Here is a 17,500-nt window from a genome sequence, read left to right on the forward strand (position 1 = left end):
GCGCGTGTCAGGAAAATGTGGTGCTGTTGTTATGGCGCGCTTTTTTCTCTCTTTCTCCCTCTCTCCCTCTCACCTTTGTTGTTTTTTCCTCAGTCAGCAGTGATTGTTTTTGGTGTGCTGTGTAAATGGCAGTTGTGGTGTTTACGTGTTGGCGTGGGTGTATGACGGAAAGTAATGATTTTTGGTGCTTTTGTTGTGTTTAATGGTGATTGTATGTATTGCGCGCGTCATGGTGTATTGGAAAGGGGAAAAGAAATAAGAACATAAGGAAACTAGGAAAGAAAATTCAACCTGCGAAAGCAAACCCATGTCTTCCCGTAACACTCAATGGACCTTTATATCTACATCACCTGAAGAAAAACAAAAGAAACTAGGAAAGACAGCCGGAGAAATAAAAGGCAAACCCACTCGTACCCTACACAACACAACTAACCTTTATTACTCATACTCTTGATCGCTCATATGCTTGATTAAAAACAAAGAAATAAGTAAGAAAAATGATAACAAAAACAATACGAAACATCACTTGAATACCCGACCCAACTCAACCCAACTCAACCCAACTCAACCTAACCTTACCTTACCTTACCCTAACCAATCCTAACCTAACCCAACCTACACCCAATGCGACCTATACCCAACGCGACCTAACGTAACCTTACCTTACCTTACCTTACCTTACCCGATCCTAACCTAACCCAACCTACACCCAACGCGACCTAACCTAACCTAACCTAACCCAATTCAACCCAACCCAACCCAACCCAACCCAACCCAACCCAACCTAACCTAACCTAACCTTACTCAATCCTAACCTAACCCAACCTACACCCAACCCAACCTACACCCAACTCAACCCAACCCAACCCAACCCAACCCCAATCCTAACCTAACGCAACCTAACCTAACTCAACCCAACCCAACCCCAATCCTAATCTAACCCAACCCAACCAAACAACTAACTAACCTAACCAAACACTACCTAACTTAACCTAATCCACCCAAACCAACCTCACCTAAGACAAACACAGGTCACTTTTTAACCCTTTAACCTAACCTAACCTTTGTCTGTACTTCAGGCGACACAAGACTCTCCACGGACCTGCTGAACCCACCTTACCCACCTCAACCACCGCAAGCCCACCGTCTGCCGCGGAGCCCACAACACCGCGTGCACCTTGCCCAGGACTTGCACTTCATCGAGGAGCCTCCGAGACAACTGCACTTCACCAACACGTCTGGCGCGGTGATGGACTGCGTGGCGAAAGGCATGCCTGACCCGACCATCAGCTGGACGTTCGCTGATGGTCGCCCGCTGAGTCAAGTAAGTCATCGGGGAGCGCTGGTGACTAAACAATGAGGGTAGGGAAGGAGTACCTGCCCTCTCTTGTCTAGTATTATTAGTAAGTTAAGTGGCTGGTTCTCTGTGGATGTGACATTACAGTATGTGTGTGGTGCTGTCTCTCTCTCTCTCTCTCTCTCTCTCTCTCTCTCTTGTTGGTAGTTTATATTTTTTCATTGTTTTTGTTTTGAATTATACATTTTTCTTTTATTTGCTGTTGGTTTTGTACATTTTTCCGTTTTTTTGTCATCAGTTATAAATATTTGAATTTTTTTGATACTTTATGTATTTTTAATTCTTTGTTATAGTTTCGTATGTTCTGCTTTCTCCTTTTTTATAATAATAATAATAATAATAATAATAATAATAATTATTATTATTATTATTATTATTATTATTATTATTACCATTACTATCATTATCATTATTATTATTATTACCATTACTATTATTATTACTATTATTGAGAGAGAGAGAGAGAGAGAGAGAGAGAGAGAGAGAGAGAGAGAGAGAGAGAGAGAGAGAGAGAGAGAGAGAGAGAAACTGACAGACAAAATAATTTAATTACATCCAAGATACACACACACACACACACACACACACACACGGTAGCTCAGTGGTTAGAGCGCTGGCTTCACAAGCCAGAGGACTGGGGTTCGATTCCCCGGCCGGGTGGAGATATTTGGGTGTGTCTCCTTTCACGTGTAGCCCCTGTTCACCTAGCAGTGAGTAGGTACGGGATGTAAATCGAGGAGTTGTGACCTTGTTGTCCCGGTGTGTGGTGTGTGCCTGGTCTCAGGCCTATCCCAAGATCGGAAATAATGAACTCTGAGCTCGTTCCGTAGGGTAACGTCTGGCTGTCTCGTCAGAGACTGCAGCAGATCAAACATTGAAACACACACACACACACACACATTAATTTTTCATCCCCTGCTTTTTTTTTTTTTACCATTTCCTCTAAGTTCAAACCATTCACATCATTCTTTCGTTTCAATAATCGTGTTATTTTGCTGGCACGCTGATAACACGTTTGAAATATCTCACGTGACGATTCGGGTCTAACCTATAACTACGATTTCCCATTTTCTACCATATTAAGCTTGGCGTAAAGAATCTCATTTTATCCGACAGTTTATATTTATACATCTATTCATATTCCATACTCTCTTTTTAATTAATATTCGTAAATACTGTGTGGCTATTTCCATACACTATCCTCGCCCACCTACATACGTCTCTCTCTCTCTCTCTCTCTCTCTCTCTCTCTCTCTCTCTCTCTCTCTCTCTCTCTCTCTCTCTCTTGAAATGGCACCCGCATTTGTTTTCTCAGGTTACATTTCGTTGTGTGTGTCTGTCCTTGTCACTCCACCCTATATCTTGTTCTTCGTTCTTTGCCGGTATTGCAAAGTCGTTCTCCTTGTTAGAGTCTTGGTGTCTTGGTCAATAATTGAGTCACCACACTTGCTCTCTCTCTCTCTCTCTCTCTCTCTCTCTCTCTCTCTTGTGCTATGGACCCTGCCGAGAATCTACGAATTGTTTAGGTTTTCGTAATGGTTGGTAGTAGGAAAACCGGCTGTGTTGGAGAGGAGGGATATAGTTTGTGTCCTGTAATCTTCTATGACTCTGTACATGGTCTTTTTTGTGGGAGATCGTTAGAAGAACATACAGGGGACGTAACTCTTGTCCTACAACGTGTTATGATTCCAGCAATTTTGTGGTATTGTAAGATTGTAAGCTGGACAGAGTGGACTTAGCATGTTGAGGAAGAGTAATCCTGAGTCGTGCAGTCTTCTAGGGACGTATATAAGTTGTCAGGTCTTTCTATTAGATGTCAGCGGAACAGAGGTTGAGATGGACTTCAGCGCAAAACAATGAAAATCAGAGGAAGCACAAAGCAGCTGAGTCAGTGGAAAAAGTTACTCGGTTACTTGACTTCACCTTCATTCATAGCCGTCTGTACCTTGTTACTTTTGTGGCTCGGATCGTGTTCTTGTCAGGTTTAGCGAGACTGTCGGAGCAGAGGACTTCAGCGCAAAACAATTAAAATCAGTTGTAAATGAAAGATACTCGACTTCTCAACCTCTAACTTTGACTGTTCCTCGTTAATCTTGACACTTGGTTCGTTCTTGGTCTTCTGTGGTCTTGGTGTTTTTATGCAGTATTTTAGAAAGTTTAAAAGGATTTACAAGTCTGTCTCCTGAGATGGCTCACTATTTTATTTCGTTATCTCATTTTGGGTCCGTGTTGTTTGACTTTTTGTTTCCACATCAAAACTTTCCAAGGACCACAGAAGTAATAAGTCAAATTTTAATGGACGTTCCCCTCTCCCATCTCTCTCTCTCTCTCTCTCTCTCTCTCTCTCTCTCTCTCTCTCTCTCTCTCTCTCTCTCTCTCTCATGTATGTAGAATTCATGATGAATAAGAGATTTGAAATATTTACATATCACTAGTTTTTTGTACATGATTCAGTAAGTGCAAGGTTTCAAAATATAGCGCACTACAATACTAGGTGGTCTTTTTGAAGCAGAAAATACATAAAAAAAGAAAGAAAAAACGACATTTTTCAACATTGGAAACACCATACACTAAATCTTTTCACCCACAACATCATACTAGCATCCCACTCACACAAAAATAATATTAAATGAATAAGTAAGTGAATGAATAAATAAAGAAATAGATAAACAGAAAATGAGTAAATAAATTAATAAATATGTATAAATAAATAAATAAAATAGATAAATGAATAGATAAAGATAATAAAAAAATAAATAGATAGATAAACTATAATTCCCTTACACGAGAGCTTCTGCAACGTAATCACGATAAGATACTGGGAAAAAAATGGTATGAGAATAAGCTCCGTGGTGGTGGTGGTGGTGGTGGTGGTGGTGGTGGTGGGTGAGTATAATGGTGGTACCGAGCCTCTCGAACATAGGCTGTCCTTTCCATGCTGGCGTTAGTGCTGTTTTGTGTATTGTATTTACCATCTGGTGCTCTGTTTTAATGGTTTTCTGTTTACCAAGACCGTTTCACGTGTCCACAATTTCCAAGGTAGTATTTGTTGTTAGCGGCACGCACTTCGAATACTCGTAGCGGTCGGTCTTTTCCCCAATGCTGCTAGACCTCACCTCACCTCGACGCGTCCGTTTTACTTGGTTGTTATTCTTGCCGTGTTTATTTATTTATTTGCTTACGTACAGTTTGTCTCAGTTTGTTGTTGATATATTTTCATCTTAATGGGTTTGTGCTGAACTTCGCTGATCAGTGGCATTGGACACACACACACACACACACACACACACACACACACACACACACACACACACACACACACACACACACACACACCTACATGGATTAAAAAATTTAGATTCGCTTTTGTATCCTTTCAGATGACATTATTTTAACATTTGCAGTGATGAAGAGCGCAAACCATTGATTCACCTCAACCCACGTGTTTTTTTTTTTTTATTTTCTTTGTATCTCATTGTTTCTTATCGCTAATGAATAGACCAAACCGTTTTTTTTTTTTCCAGTCAGTTAAAAATTTGCGGTTCGCTTCCATATGACATTTTATACATTCATTGGATCTGGCCTCGTTTTCTGTAAAGTCCAATTTAATTTCATTCAATAATTCATTTTTACAGGGTGCATCTCTCTCTCTCTCTCTCTCTCTCTCTCTCTCTCTCTCTCTCTCTCTCTCTCTCTCTCTCTCTCTCTCTTCATTTGGAAATACGTACGGGGAAGTTGTATCATTTATTGAGTATAATGCGGGAAGCTCAGTAACTCCTTTTTTTCTTTTCTTTCTCTATCTTTTTAGAGTTGCCCTCAATTTGCTTCAGCCTCCAGTTTCTTTGCATCACTGAGACATTCCATTAATTTTGTTCGCTCTCTCTCTCTCTCTCTCTCTCTCTCTCTCTCTCTCTCTCTCTCTCTCTCTCTCTCTCTCTCTCTCTCTCTCTCTCTCTCTCTCTCTCTCTCTCTCTCTCTCTCTCTCTCTCTCTCTCTCTCTCTCTCTCTCTCTCTCTCTCTCTCTCTCTCTCTCTCTCTCTCTCTCTCTGAAATCTTTCCGTAACAGATCAACAAGTCTTCGCTTATATGCTGTGTCATGTGCATTCCTTCCTTTCTATTTGTTTGATGTTTTCCTTAGTGCTTTTGTCTTGTTTGGTATTCTTGCTTTATTTTTGGTTTCCTTGTCTTTGCAAAAAACGAAGGATTTTTTTTCTTTTATTAACAGTAACATACCTCTTCCCTTCGTACTTTGTTACAAGTAAATTTGGTTTCATGATATTATACGCCCATTCACTTTCATCAGTATCATCTTCAAAGACCACAGTCAGGTTTTCACAATATTTTCACCCACTTATGACGCAGAATCCATGTTAAACTATCATTAGTATCATTAGAACTATGGAAGCATTCTTGAAAACCGCCAATAACTTTCACTATACCTTGTTGATGTTAATCAGAGTGAAGTACTATAGCGTTTGAGGATCCTAGAGCTTTGTCTCAGCACCATCACCATCATCATCGCTACTGCCACAGCCACCACAACTGCCACCGCCACCGCCACCGCCACCGCCACCGTTTTTGTTTGTACCATAATAACTAATGGCCAGTAATGTAGTTGTGTCTGCACGAATATGTCCCAACTTCAGACGTCAGGATGTGTTGGTTAGTCTTACTTGCTAAAACTTACTGAATGAACTTCATTTCTCTTTATCGAATGAACTTGCCTTGCCTGATGAATACATTCGATAAACTTTAGTGAATAAACTTCTCTTGTCTTTTCTGGTAAATTTACTGAAGAAACTTTATTTGTTTACTGAATAAACGTAACTTTTTACTATATGAACTCAAGTTGCCTTTCTTGGGGAATTTACTTAATGAACTTAATCTGAATTTTTTTTCCTATATATACAACTTTTCTTTACTGGTGAATGTGCTTAATAAACTTTCTTTGTTAAAAAAAAATGTTCTCTAACGATGTAAATTTACTGATTGAACTTAACTTTCGTATGAGGATTCTTGTCCAGGATTCTTTTTTAAACATCACCAATAATGACTTTTCATTTAATTCAATCTTCCCGCCTTCCTCATTCTTCTTCGTTTCCATCTTCCAGTGTTTTTTTGGCCCAGTGTTTTCTCAATCTTTATTGATCGTTATTTTTGTCAAGTATTTTCATAGGCTAATTGAATTTGAAACTCCACCTCCAAAAAGTGTGTACTGTTTTTCGTTCCCTCGTGTATTCAACATTCTTTTCGTAAAAAGACTTTTTTTTTAAACCACAAAGATAATTAAGTGTGTTCCCATAATAATTTTTACTTTCTCTCTGTGTTACACTAGAACTAGAATCATGAACACCATTGAAATCTAAATAACATCCACTGGAGCCTGATGAAAATAGTCGAGTTGAGACAGCGGAATGTTAAAAATACAGTCCTGGAAGACACGGAAAGGGAGAAGATAAAAGACTTTTTCATAGATGAGATGGTGGTCGCGTCGTGTGGGACCAGCAACGTTAGGTCGCCTTTACTTAATGCTTCAGACGACTCCCTGCGGCTCAGGTGGGGCTCTAGTGAGGACTGTCGAGGAGGAAGGTAATCGGAGCGCTAATCTTTATTTCCAGCGCAATGATAACTGCGCGCACTTGATCGCCTGGGGGAACCGCTTACCTCCACTTACCTCCACTTACCTCTGCCTTCCATACGAGAGATAATAACACCTGATGCTCTGACGCAGGTGAGTGGACTGCTGCAGCTGGCGGACAATGGCTCCCTTGTATTCCCGCCCTTCCCCGCCCATCGCTACGACACTCGCGTGCACTCCGCTGTCTACACCTGCCGCGCCTCCTCCCCCGTGGGCACCCTGCTGGCCACGCCCACTATCGTCAGGGCAGGTGAGTGTGTGTGTGTGTGTGTGTGTGTGTGTGTGTGTGTGTGTGTGTGTGTGTTTTCATATAAGTCGAGGGAAACGAACCTATTTTATACTACGCAAGATGTACCCAAGTTATGTTCTACGACTTCTACCACCTTGTGGCTTTTAATTTTGTCTGTATTCGTAGAAAGTGTACTCTCACCAGGATTTTGTATATTTTCTTTGTGTCTACGTTTCTCTTTTCTGATTTATGGAAAGAAGAAAATAATTGGTTTTTAATCAGATTTTTTTTCTTTTTTCTTTTGTGGAGGAAGTCAGTGAAATTAATGATGCCCTTCGTTTTAAATACCCGCACTCTCTTTTACAATTACTTCTTGCACTTTCATGAATTGAAATAAAATTGACTAAAACCTCATAATGTTCATGAGGATCCGCAGACCAGCGCGCGCGCACACACACACACACACACACACACACACACACACACACACACACACACACACACGCACACGCACGCACGCACGCACGCACGCACGCACGCACGCACGCACGCACGCACGCACGCACGCACGCACACACACACACACACACACACACACACACACACACACACACACACACACACACACACACACACACACACACACACACACACACACACACACACACACACACACACACACACACACACACACACACACACACACACACACACACCTATTGAAATCAAAGCCACCGACGTGTCTCCCTTCGTAAAACCATTCAAGAAGCCAAGACGTATATCAAAGCCATCCACGTTAACCATTTAGTCCGAGACTTCAAAGGCTTCTTAGAAGACTCTGCATCCTTTGTACTCTGTTACGCAGGCACCATTCATTCATTTACTCCGTCTCAGTTATCACCGAAGAGCGTCACCATGGCTTGCAAGTGACGTACTGATGGGAAAACTAACTTGTTATAAGAAATGCATGAAAAGAAAGGAAAAAAAAAATAGTTGAAATAAGTAATGTATCTTGACAGCATCGGAAAGTGCTACTCTTAAGAAAAGACACACGAACTCAGACACACACAGTTTTACGTCTATTTGTATCACCAGGCTAAAGTTTGTCAATAGTAACTTGGAAGGGAAGATGAAGAAAGTGTAGTTCCACTAGATAGAGATATTTCCTCTGTATAGGCTGCATTTACTCAGCACTTTTGTACTGTCTCTTTCCTCCTCCTTATCTTGCATACCTTAAGCCTTTCTCTTTTCTTTGTATCTCTCAGTATCAAAGTAATCTCTCTCTCTCTCTCTCTCTCTCTCTCTCTCTCTCTCTCTCTCTCTCTCTCTCTCTCTCTCTCTCTCTCTCTCTCTCTCTCTCTCTCTCTCTCTCTCTCTCTCTCTCTCTCTCTCTCTCTCTCTCTCTCTCTCTCTCTCTCTCTCTCTCTCTCTCTCTCTCTCTCTCTCTCTCTCTCTCTCTCTCTCTCTCTCTCTCTCTCTCTCTCTCTCTCTCTCTCTCTCTCTCTCTCTCTCTGGTTCCTTTCATCAAGAAGTACTGCGCCTTTGGGCTTTTTAATTTACTGCAGGTTCTTGTGCCGCCTCCAGCAGCGGAAAACTTGCTTGATGGAGGGTACGATCTGCTCCGTATTTCAGATTAATAATATGTAACGTGTAGGGGACTTCTGGCAAGATGAACAAGTCAATACGAAGCTTTAAAAGAAGGTTAGATAAGTTCATGGATGGGGAAGATAGATGGAATTAGGTAGCTTAAACACAGTGGGACTGCCTCGTATTGGCCTGGCGGCCTCTTGCAGCTTTTCTCTTTTCTTATGTTCTTATGTTCTTATGAACAAGAATACGGGGAATGGTTGTTACTCTATAGAACATTACTGCAATTAAGAAGACTCAGGAAATTTTCATTTATTAATTTCTCTATTTTTTATGCATGTGTGTCTATTACATAAACTCTTAACTTTATTTTATTCAAATGAGAACTTCAAAAACGTTTCTCATGCGTCTCATCACTGCGAGACTTTGTGCCTAAAAAAATATGAGAATTAGATGCAGAAGCTCTAAAAACTCTTGTTGTGGTAAACTACCAAAGATTTATCTACGTATTTCATTTATTTAATGTAGAAAAAAGTATATGCAGTAGTTAAAAGAAGATGCATTAATGCTAGAAGTTTTGATGGATGAACTAACAAAGATTCTCTCTCTCTCTCTCTCTCTCTCTCTCTCTCTCTCTCTCTCTCTCTCTCTCTCTCTCTCTCTCTCTCTCTCTCTCTCTCTCTCTCTCTCTCTCTCTCTCTCTCTCTCTCTCTCTCTCTCTCTCTCTCTCTCTCTCTCTCTCTCTCTCTCTCTCTCTCTCTCTCTCTCTCTCTCTCTCTCTCTCTCTCTCAGTGGTTCCAGTGGTTGTGGGGCAGTATCAGGTGCAAGTGTACGACCACCTGGTGATGACTGGCAATACGGCGGTGCTGCAGTGCGTGGTGCCCTCCTACCTGCGGGAGTTTGTGTCCGTCACATCCTGGCACCTGGAGGAGACTCGCCACGTATATCCTTCCCTCCATGGTGGTGAGTCCATGTGTGTGTGTGGTTTAGTGTGTGTGTGTGTGTGTGTGTGTGTGTGTGTGTGTGTGTGTGTGTGTGTGTGTGTGTGTGTGTGTGTGTGTGTGTGTGTGTGTGTGTGTGTGTGTGTGTGTGTGTGTGTGTGTGTGTGTGTGTGTGTGTGTGTGTGTGTGTGTGTGTGTGTGTGTGTGTGTGTGTGTGTGTGTGTGTGTGTGTGTGTGAGAGAGAGAGAGAGAGAGAGAGAGAGAGAGAGAGAGAGAGAGAGAGAGAGAGAGAGAGAGAGAGAGAGAGAGAGAGAGAGAGAGAGAGAGAATGAGAGATGAGAGTGAAAAGAAAGAAATTGATAAAAGGAAGAGAAAAAAAAGAAAGTGTTTACATGATTGTTATTCTGGAAGAGTGAAATGTTGTGTAGAAGATCATTTGGTGTATGTGTGTTTTTGATAATAGTAATAGTAGTAGTAGTAGTAGTAATGGTAAACGGTGATATGGCAGTTTTTACACAAAAAATACTCATTCGGTTTGATGGGAGGCTTAACACTAAAACTAAGGTTAATCTAGAGAGAGGAACTAACAGTTAATGGCTCTCAGTTTAGTGTGAGCCTTGCTGAAGTGTGTGTGTGTGTGTGTGTGTGTGTGTGTGTGTGTGTGTGTGTGTGTGTGTGTGTATTTTATATGCATATGTGTTTTGCTCTCATCCATAGTGTACAAAGAACGCAAAATCCGCGAGAAACCACAACACCATATGTTATAAAGTCTGCGTTCATCATCAGCCTGATTTAAATATGTTTTACTCAAACACATAGCAACATAACAAAAAAAAAAATAATAATAATAAATTAATTAATAAATAAAAAAAGAGGACGTGGCAGTCCATGTATAAAATGATGCCAGCCTATTTCCACTACCATCCCCCACTATAGAATTGTGTAATCTTCCTTTAAAGGTCCCTGTTGCCGCTGCACTAACAACTTGATTACTGCTGCACATAAAATAAATACAAAAGTGAAGATCTTTGTTAAGAGAGAGAGAGAGAGGATGAAAGAGAGAGAGAGAGAGAGAGAGAGAGAGAGAGAGAGAGAGAGAGAGAGAGAGAGAGAGAGAGAGAGAGAGAGAGAGAGAGAGAGAGAGAGGTAAGGCAAGGCAAGGCACGCGAACAATGGTAAGAAGAAAAGTCAATGGAAGGGGAACTGATGAAACAAATAGCCTTTGATTCCCGCCTGGATCGTTAAAGCCATGACAGGAGCAGCTTATTCTCCTGTGCAAGGCGAGCAGCAGCGTCCCCACCCTCGTATGGGAAGATGAAGCAGCAGACAAGCGCGAGAACAGCAGAGTTATCGAGAAGGATTTACTGTGTGGGGATCAGATGTCTAGTGATAACGTTGTATTGAATGTTGCTGACTGACGGTATCTCTGTAGTGTAGTGTGTTGAGAATTGTTGGTTCGTTGAAATGTATAGAAAATTGTTAGCTTAGGATATGTGTTGGGAATAGTCGATGTGTTGATTATTGAAAATTGTTAGCGCATGGAAATTTGTTGGATTACTGACGTGCTTGATTGTATAGAAAAGCATTAGGTTTAAATATGTGTTGAAAATTGACGACGTGTTGAGTTGTGTTGAAAATTGTTAGTGTACGGAAATATGTTCAGAATGTGTAATTTGTTGAAGGTATACATAGGGAAAATCGACTTATTGAAATTTATTTTGAGTGGAGAGTTTAGTTATTGGATTACATATGCCGAAAACTGCTTACTTATGGACATCTTCGGGCAGCGGTTAACGTAAAGAAAAACTGTCAACTCGTTGGAATGTGTATACAGAGAACAGTTAACATATTGTAAGCTATATATAGAAAACAATTTACGTGTTGAGATCTATAGAAAACAGTCTACTGATGGAAATGTGTTGAGAATTATTGACTTTTCGAGTTGTCTAGAAAATGATTATCATATGGAAATCTTTGGAGAATATCAGTTAACTTTTCTAAAACCATAGAAAAATAAACTTACGGAAATGTTTAGACAGCTATTAATTCAATAATCATCTACTCTTACTTCTTTCGCTTCTTCTGCGTAATTTTTCCACACAGTCCTTTGAAATTGCTTATTACCATCAGATAGATAGATAGATAGATAGATAGATAGATAGATAGAGAGAGAGAGAGAGAGAGAGAGAGAGAGAGAGAGAGAGAGAGAGAGAGAGAGAGAGAGAGAGAGAGAGAGAGAGAGAGAGAGAGAGAGAATCCATGGAAATGATTTCTTGGAAATTCTGTGAACCTTATTCTCAAACATTTCAGCGTCTCTACAATTTTTATCAGATTCTAGTCTAGTGGAAACGGTTTTCAAGGATGCTTCTTCGATACTGATGATAGTTAGCCAGTTATTTTTTATTTATTTTTTTATTTATTTATTTTTTATTTTTTTTGCTTCATGAATGGTGAGACGCCTTTGAGAACGTGACTGATAATTTTTGTAGCCTTTGAAAGTCATCTTCCTGAGGGAGTTCAAAGTTTTTATAAATACGAGACCTGGATATGAGCAAGGGATGAGTTTACCAATGAAAGGATTTATCTTATCACTAGAATCACGAAAACAATTCTGAAATCTTTGAATGCAATAATCTATCATTAGAAGCCGGAATAAGAATGAAGGACATATGGCAATGCAAGTGACAATAACAGTAGGAAAAATAATATGAGATCATGAAAACACCTCTGAAAACCTACAATAATTTCCATTACATCATATTATTATTATTGGAGGAGGTAGTAGACTCCTACCGAAACAATAACTTACTCCCAGGGAGATCTAATAACACTAGTTCAGGGGGTGCTGTGAACCTTCCATTAAAGCTAGTTGTGATCTCGCCGAACGTTTCCCTTTGTGTCTCAACTCAAGGGGGTAGTCACAGCCTACCCTCTAAAGACAACTCTCCTTCTTCACACAAAACTACATGCACTTACCACTCATACACCCTTCACTTCAAAATAAAAATTTAAAAGAAAAATGGGAACTCTAATCAATGCCTCGGAGTCCCCTTCTGGGGAGGGGACCAAAAATGTCCCCAGGTCGGACGCCTTTCTTGATAACGACCCCAAATGCCTTGACACCTCCCTCAACTTTTTCTACATTAACTTCTGCAACATTCGCGGTCTTAGATCTAATTTTCAATCTGTGGAACACCACCTCTCCTCTACTAAACCTCATCTTCTTTTCCTCACCGAAACACAGCTGTCTGAGGCAACTGACAGTAGCCCTTCTCTGTTCCCTCCTACTTTCTCTATTCTCATTTTCAATCCAAAGCTGGATGTTGCGTCTATGTACGCAACGACTTAACTTGCTCTCGTGCCCACGCTCTTGAGTCTTCCGAATTTTCCACCATCTGGCTTCGACTTAACAGTCACCCTCACACTAAATTCATCTGTGCTGTTTATCTCTCCCCTTAACTCTTCTGACTATAGTAAATTCTTCGACTACTTAACTTCCAAAGTGGAGCACATTCTGTCCCTCTACCCTTTCGCTGAGATTTCCATTCTTGGAGATTTCAATGTTCACCACCAGCTTTGGCTTTCCTCTCCCTTCACTGACCATCCTGGTGAACTAGCCTTCAACTTTGCTATCCTCCATGACCTAGAGCAACTGGTGCAACACCCTACTCGTATTCCTGACCGTCTTGGAGACACGCCCAACATTCTTGATCTCTTCCTCACCTCTAACCCTTCTGCTTATGCTGTCACCCTTTCATCTCCGTTGGGCTCCTCCGATCACAATCTCATTTCTGTATCTTGTCCTATTTCTCCAATCCTCCACAGGATCCCCAAAGCGAAGGTGCCTCTGGCGTTTTGCCTCTGCCAGTTGGGGGACCTGAGGAGGTATTATGCTGATTTTCCTGGAATGATTACTGCTTCCGTGTCAGAGACCCATCTCTTTGTGCTGAACGCATAACAGAGGTGTTAGTGTCTGGCATGGAGGCGTACATTCCTCATTCTTTTCTCAACCTAAACCTTCTAAACCTTGGTTTAACTCAGCCTGTTCTCGTGCTATACATGATAGAGAGGTTGCCCACAAAAGGTACTTGAGCCTTCCATCTCCTGAATCTCATGCACTTTATATCTCTGCCCGGAATCATGCCAAGTCTGTTCTTCAACTTGCCAAACACTCTTCATAAATAGAAAATGTCAAAATCTTTCAAACTCAAACTCCCTCGTGACTTCTGGCATCTAGCCAAAAACATCTCAAATAACTTCACTTCTTCATCTTTCCCTCCTTTATTTCATCCTGATGGCACCACTGCCATCTCTTCTGTCTCTAAAGCTGAACTCTTTTCTCAAACCTTTGCTCACAACTCCACCTTGGACGATTCTGGGCTTGTCCTCCTCTCCTCCTCCTCTGACTATTTCATGTCTACAATCAAAATTCTTCGTAATGATGTTTTCCATGCCCTTGCTGGCCTAAACCCTCGGAAGGCTTATGGACCTGATGGGGTCCCTCCTATTGTTCTCAAACTGTGCTTCCGTGCTTGCACCTTGTCTGGCAAAACTCTACCAACTTTGTCTATCGACTTCTACCTTTCCTTCCTGCTGGAAGTTTGCCTACATTCAGCCTGTTCCTAAAAAGAGTGACCGTTCTAACCCCTCAAACTACCGTCCTATAGCTTTAATCTCTTGGTTGTCTAAAGTTTTTGAATCTATCCTGAATAGGAAGATTCTCAAACATCTGTCACTTCACAATCTTCTGTCTGATCGCCAGTATGGCTTCCGTCAAGGTCGCTCTACTGGTGATCTTCTGGCTTTCCTTACTGAGTCTTGGTCATCCTCTTTAGAGATTTCGGTGAAACTTTTGCTGTAGCGTTAGACATATCAAAAGCTTTTGATAGAGTCTGGCATAAAGCTTTGATTTCAAAACTGCCCTCCTACGGCTTCTATCCTTCTCTCTGCAACTTTATCTCAAGTTTCCTTTCCGACCGTTCTATTGCTGCTGTGGTAGACGGCCACTGTTCTTCTCCTAAATCTATTAATAGTGGTGTTCCTCAGGGTTCTGTCCTGTCACCCACTCTCTTTCTATTATTCATTAATGACCTTCTTAACCAAACTTCTTGCCCTATCCACTCCTACGCTGATGATACCACCCTACATCTTTCCACGTTCTTTCAGAGACGACCAACCCTTCAGGAAGTCAACAGATCACGCAGGGACGCCACAGAACGCCTGACTTCCGATCTTTCTAAGATTTCCGATTGGGGCAGAGAAAATCTAGTAGTTTTCAATGCCTCAAAACTCAATTCCTCCATCTATCAACTCGACACAACCTTCCAGACAACTATCCCTCTTCTTCAATGACACTCAACTGTCTCCCTCTTCCACAATGAATATCCTCGGTCTGTCCTTTGCTCATAATCTTAACTGGAAACTTCACATCTCATCTCTTGCTAAAACAGCTTCTATGAAGTTAGGTGTTCTGAGGCGTCTCCGCCAGTTTTTCTCGCCTCCAACTGCTTACTCTGTATAAGGGCCTTATCCGCCCCTATATGGAGTACTCTTCGCATGTTTCGGGTGGTTCCAGTCACACAGTTTTACTAGATAGGGTGGAATCAAAAGCTTTTCGTCTCATTAACTCCCCTCCTCTGACTAACTGTCTTCAGCCTCTTTCTCACCGCCGAAATGTTGCATTTCTTTCTATCTTTTATCCCTATTTTCATGCTAACTGTTTTACTGATGTTGTTAACTGCATGCCTCTCCTCCTCCTGCGGGCTCGATGCATAAAGCTTTCTTCTTCCTCTCATCCCTATTTTGTCCAACTCTCTAACACAAGAGTTAACCAGTACTCGCAATCATTCATCCCTTTCACTGCTAAACTCTGGAACTCCCTCCCTGCATCTGTATTTCCGACTTCCTACGACTTGTCTTCTTTTAAGAGGGAGGTATCGAGGTATTTGCTCCCTAATTTTGGCTGACGCTTTGTCACCCTTTAGAGAGCCAGCACTCAAGTGGGCCTTTTTCTATCCTTTTTTTTTTTTTTGTCCGCGTAAAAAAAAAAAAAAAAAAGAAAGCCAAAATGAGACGAAGGACCTCTGATAACACGTGTGTGTTATATTATTATGATAAGGGTCTTAATTCTTAAACATTCGGCGTCTTAAGTCAGCTATACATATATAGAAAGGTTTATTGGAAAGTATCAATGTCTTTGAATATATGTTCATGTACTTATAAAGTTCCAGTAATAGCGTGAAAGGGATTCTGCATCATCAGTAAGCAAAATACTCTTGGAAAACGTGACTATTGGAGGTTATCTCTGTTTTCAAGGATATTTCCTCGAATCTAGTGATAGTCTAACAAGGATTCTGTTTCACTAGTATTAACGACACTCGTAAGAACTCGACTAATCATCTGTAGTTATTGAAAAATAGTAGACGAGAAAATGTTTAAACATACCGGCCAGGATCCCAGACAAGCAGGTTACAGATGAGTGCTAGGGAAGAGTGCAGGGGTTGGTTGGTAGAGACTTCACAGAAAGTTAAGGGAAAACGATTTAACAGGTTTGTCCTTGTGATGAGAGAGAGAGAGAGAGAGAGAGAGAGAGAGAGAGAGAGAGAGAGAGAGAGAGAGAGAGAGAGAGAGAGAGAGAGAGAGAGAGAGAGAGAGAGAGAGGAAGAACATGCAGTGAGGAGAGTAATGAATATTGAAACTGGGGAAAGTACGGGGAAGGAATCGTGAAATGAGATGAAGGGAAGATGGTTTACGAGGCTCGGAAGATGCTGAATCGAGAGAGGCGGAGGATGCGGAAAATTAAAGCAGGGAAACATTACGTATAAACTTTAACGTGAAATTGTTTTGAGCAAATGAAAATGAAGAAAAAAATAGATTATCCGAAAAAAAAAGTTGATGCTAGTAAAAAAAAAATAAAGCAAAAAGAAAAATATAAAAGATGCGGGCAAAAAAAAAAAAAAGTAAAAATGAAGCAGAGTAACATTATGAATTTTAATGTGAAATTTTTTTTAGTAAAGAATTATTAGGGGAAAAAATGGAATCCCAAAAAAGAAGACTTGTATAAGAAGGTAAATATATGAAAAGTTCCAGAAAAAAACAAAAGAAATTAAAAGAAAGAAAGATTTAATGACATCTCTTTATCTTGAGAGCTTTGAAGTGACACACCAATCTTGAGTTCCTTAGTGCAAGGAGAAACTAAGATGAAAAAAAAAGAAAAAGATTCATGACAACTAATTTTAAGGTTGAAAATGACAAACCCTTCTTCGAGATCCTGCTGCGGTGCGATGAAAGGGCCGTCGTACATGACTGACGCCTGCTGCCCTCCAATCACACGAGCAGGAACAGCAACTCATGATCAGCGCGACAACCTCCCACCAATACTTTACCCAGTGACGTGTCCTCAAGTCAGGGGCCGAGCGGTGGCAAGCTGTCGGTGACAGATTCACTCAAGCCACAATACCGGCCAGTAAGAACATGAGAAGAAAAGAAAATGATAGCAGTCAGTCAAAAGCAAAGGAAATGAAACATAGCAAAGAAGAAAAGACGCGCAAAACAAGAGGCAAGATAGAAGTGAAAGAGCAAAATATTATTACTACGCTGACGGAGAGAGAGAGAGAGAGAGAGAGAGAGAGAGAGAGAGAGAGAGAGAGAGAGAGAGAGAGAGAGAGAGAATGAAACTTAACAAAAGAGGAAAGATGGAATAAGAAGGATGAAGGAATGCAGAAGAAGGAAAAAATGAATACAAAAAC

The 17,500-nt window shown here is 40.9% G+C and overlaps 1 protein-coding gene across 1 annotated transcript in view; it reads left to right on the forward strand.

Annotated features, from left to right (window-relative positions):
• The window catches only part of LOC123498066 (Down syndrome cell adhesion molecule-like protein Dscam2), a 94,761-nt gene that overhangs the window by 65,999 nt on the left and 11,262 nt on the right, over positions 1 to 17,500 (forward strand). The window contains exons 2-4 of the mRNA XM_045245153.1: positions 1,080 to 1,324; positions 7,089 to 7,245; positions 9,613 to 9,774. Of these exons, the coding sequence (XP_045101088.1) occupies positions 1,080 to 1,324; positions 7,089 to 7,245; positions 9,613 to 9,774 (564 nt within the window). The remainder of the gene's footprint in view (positions 1 to 1,079; positions 1,325 to 7,088; positions 7,246 to 9,612; positions 9,775 to 17,500) is intronic.

The sequence above is a fragment of the Portunus trituberculatus genome, chromosome 47, assembly GCF_017591435.1.
Source record: "Portunus trituberculatus isolate SZX2019 chromosome 47, ASM1759143v1, whole genome shotgun sequence".
Lineage (NCBI taxonomy): Eukaryota > Metazoa > Arthropoda > Malacostraca > Decapoda > Portunidae > Portunus > Portunus trituberculatus.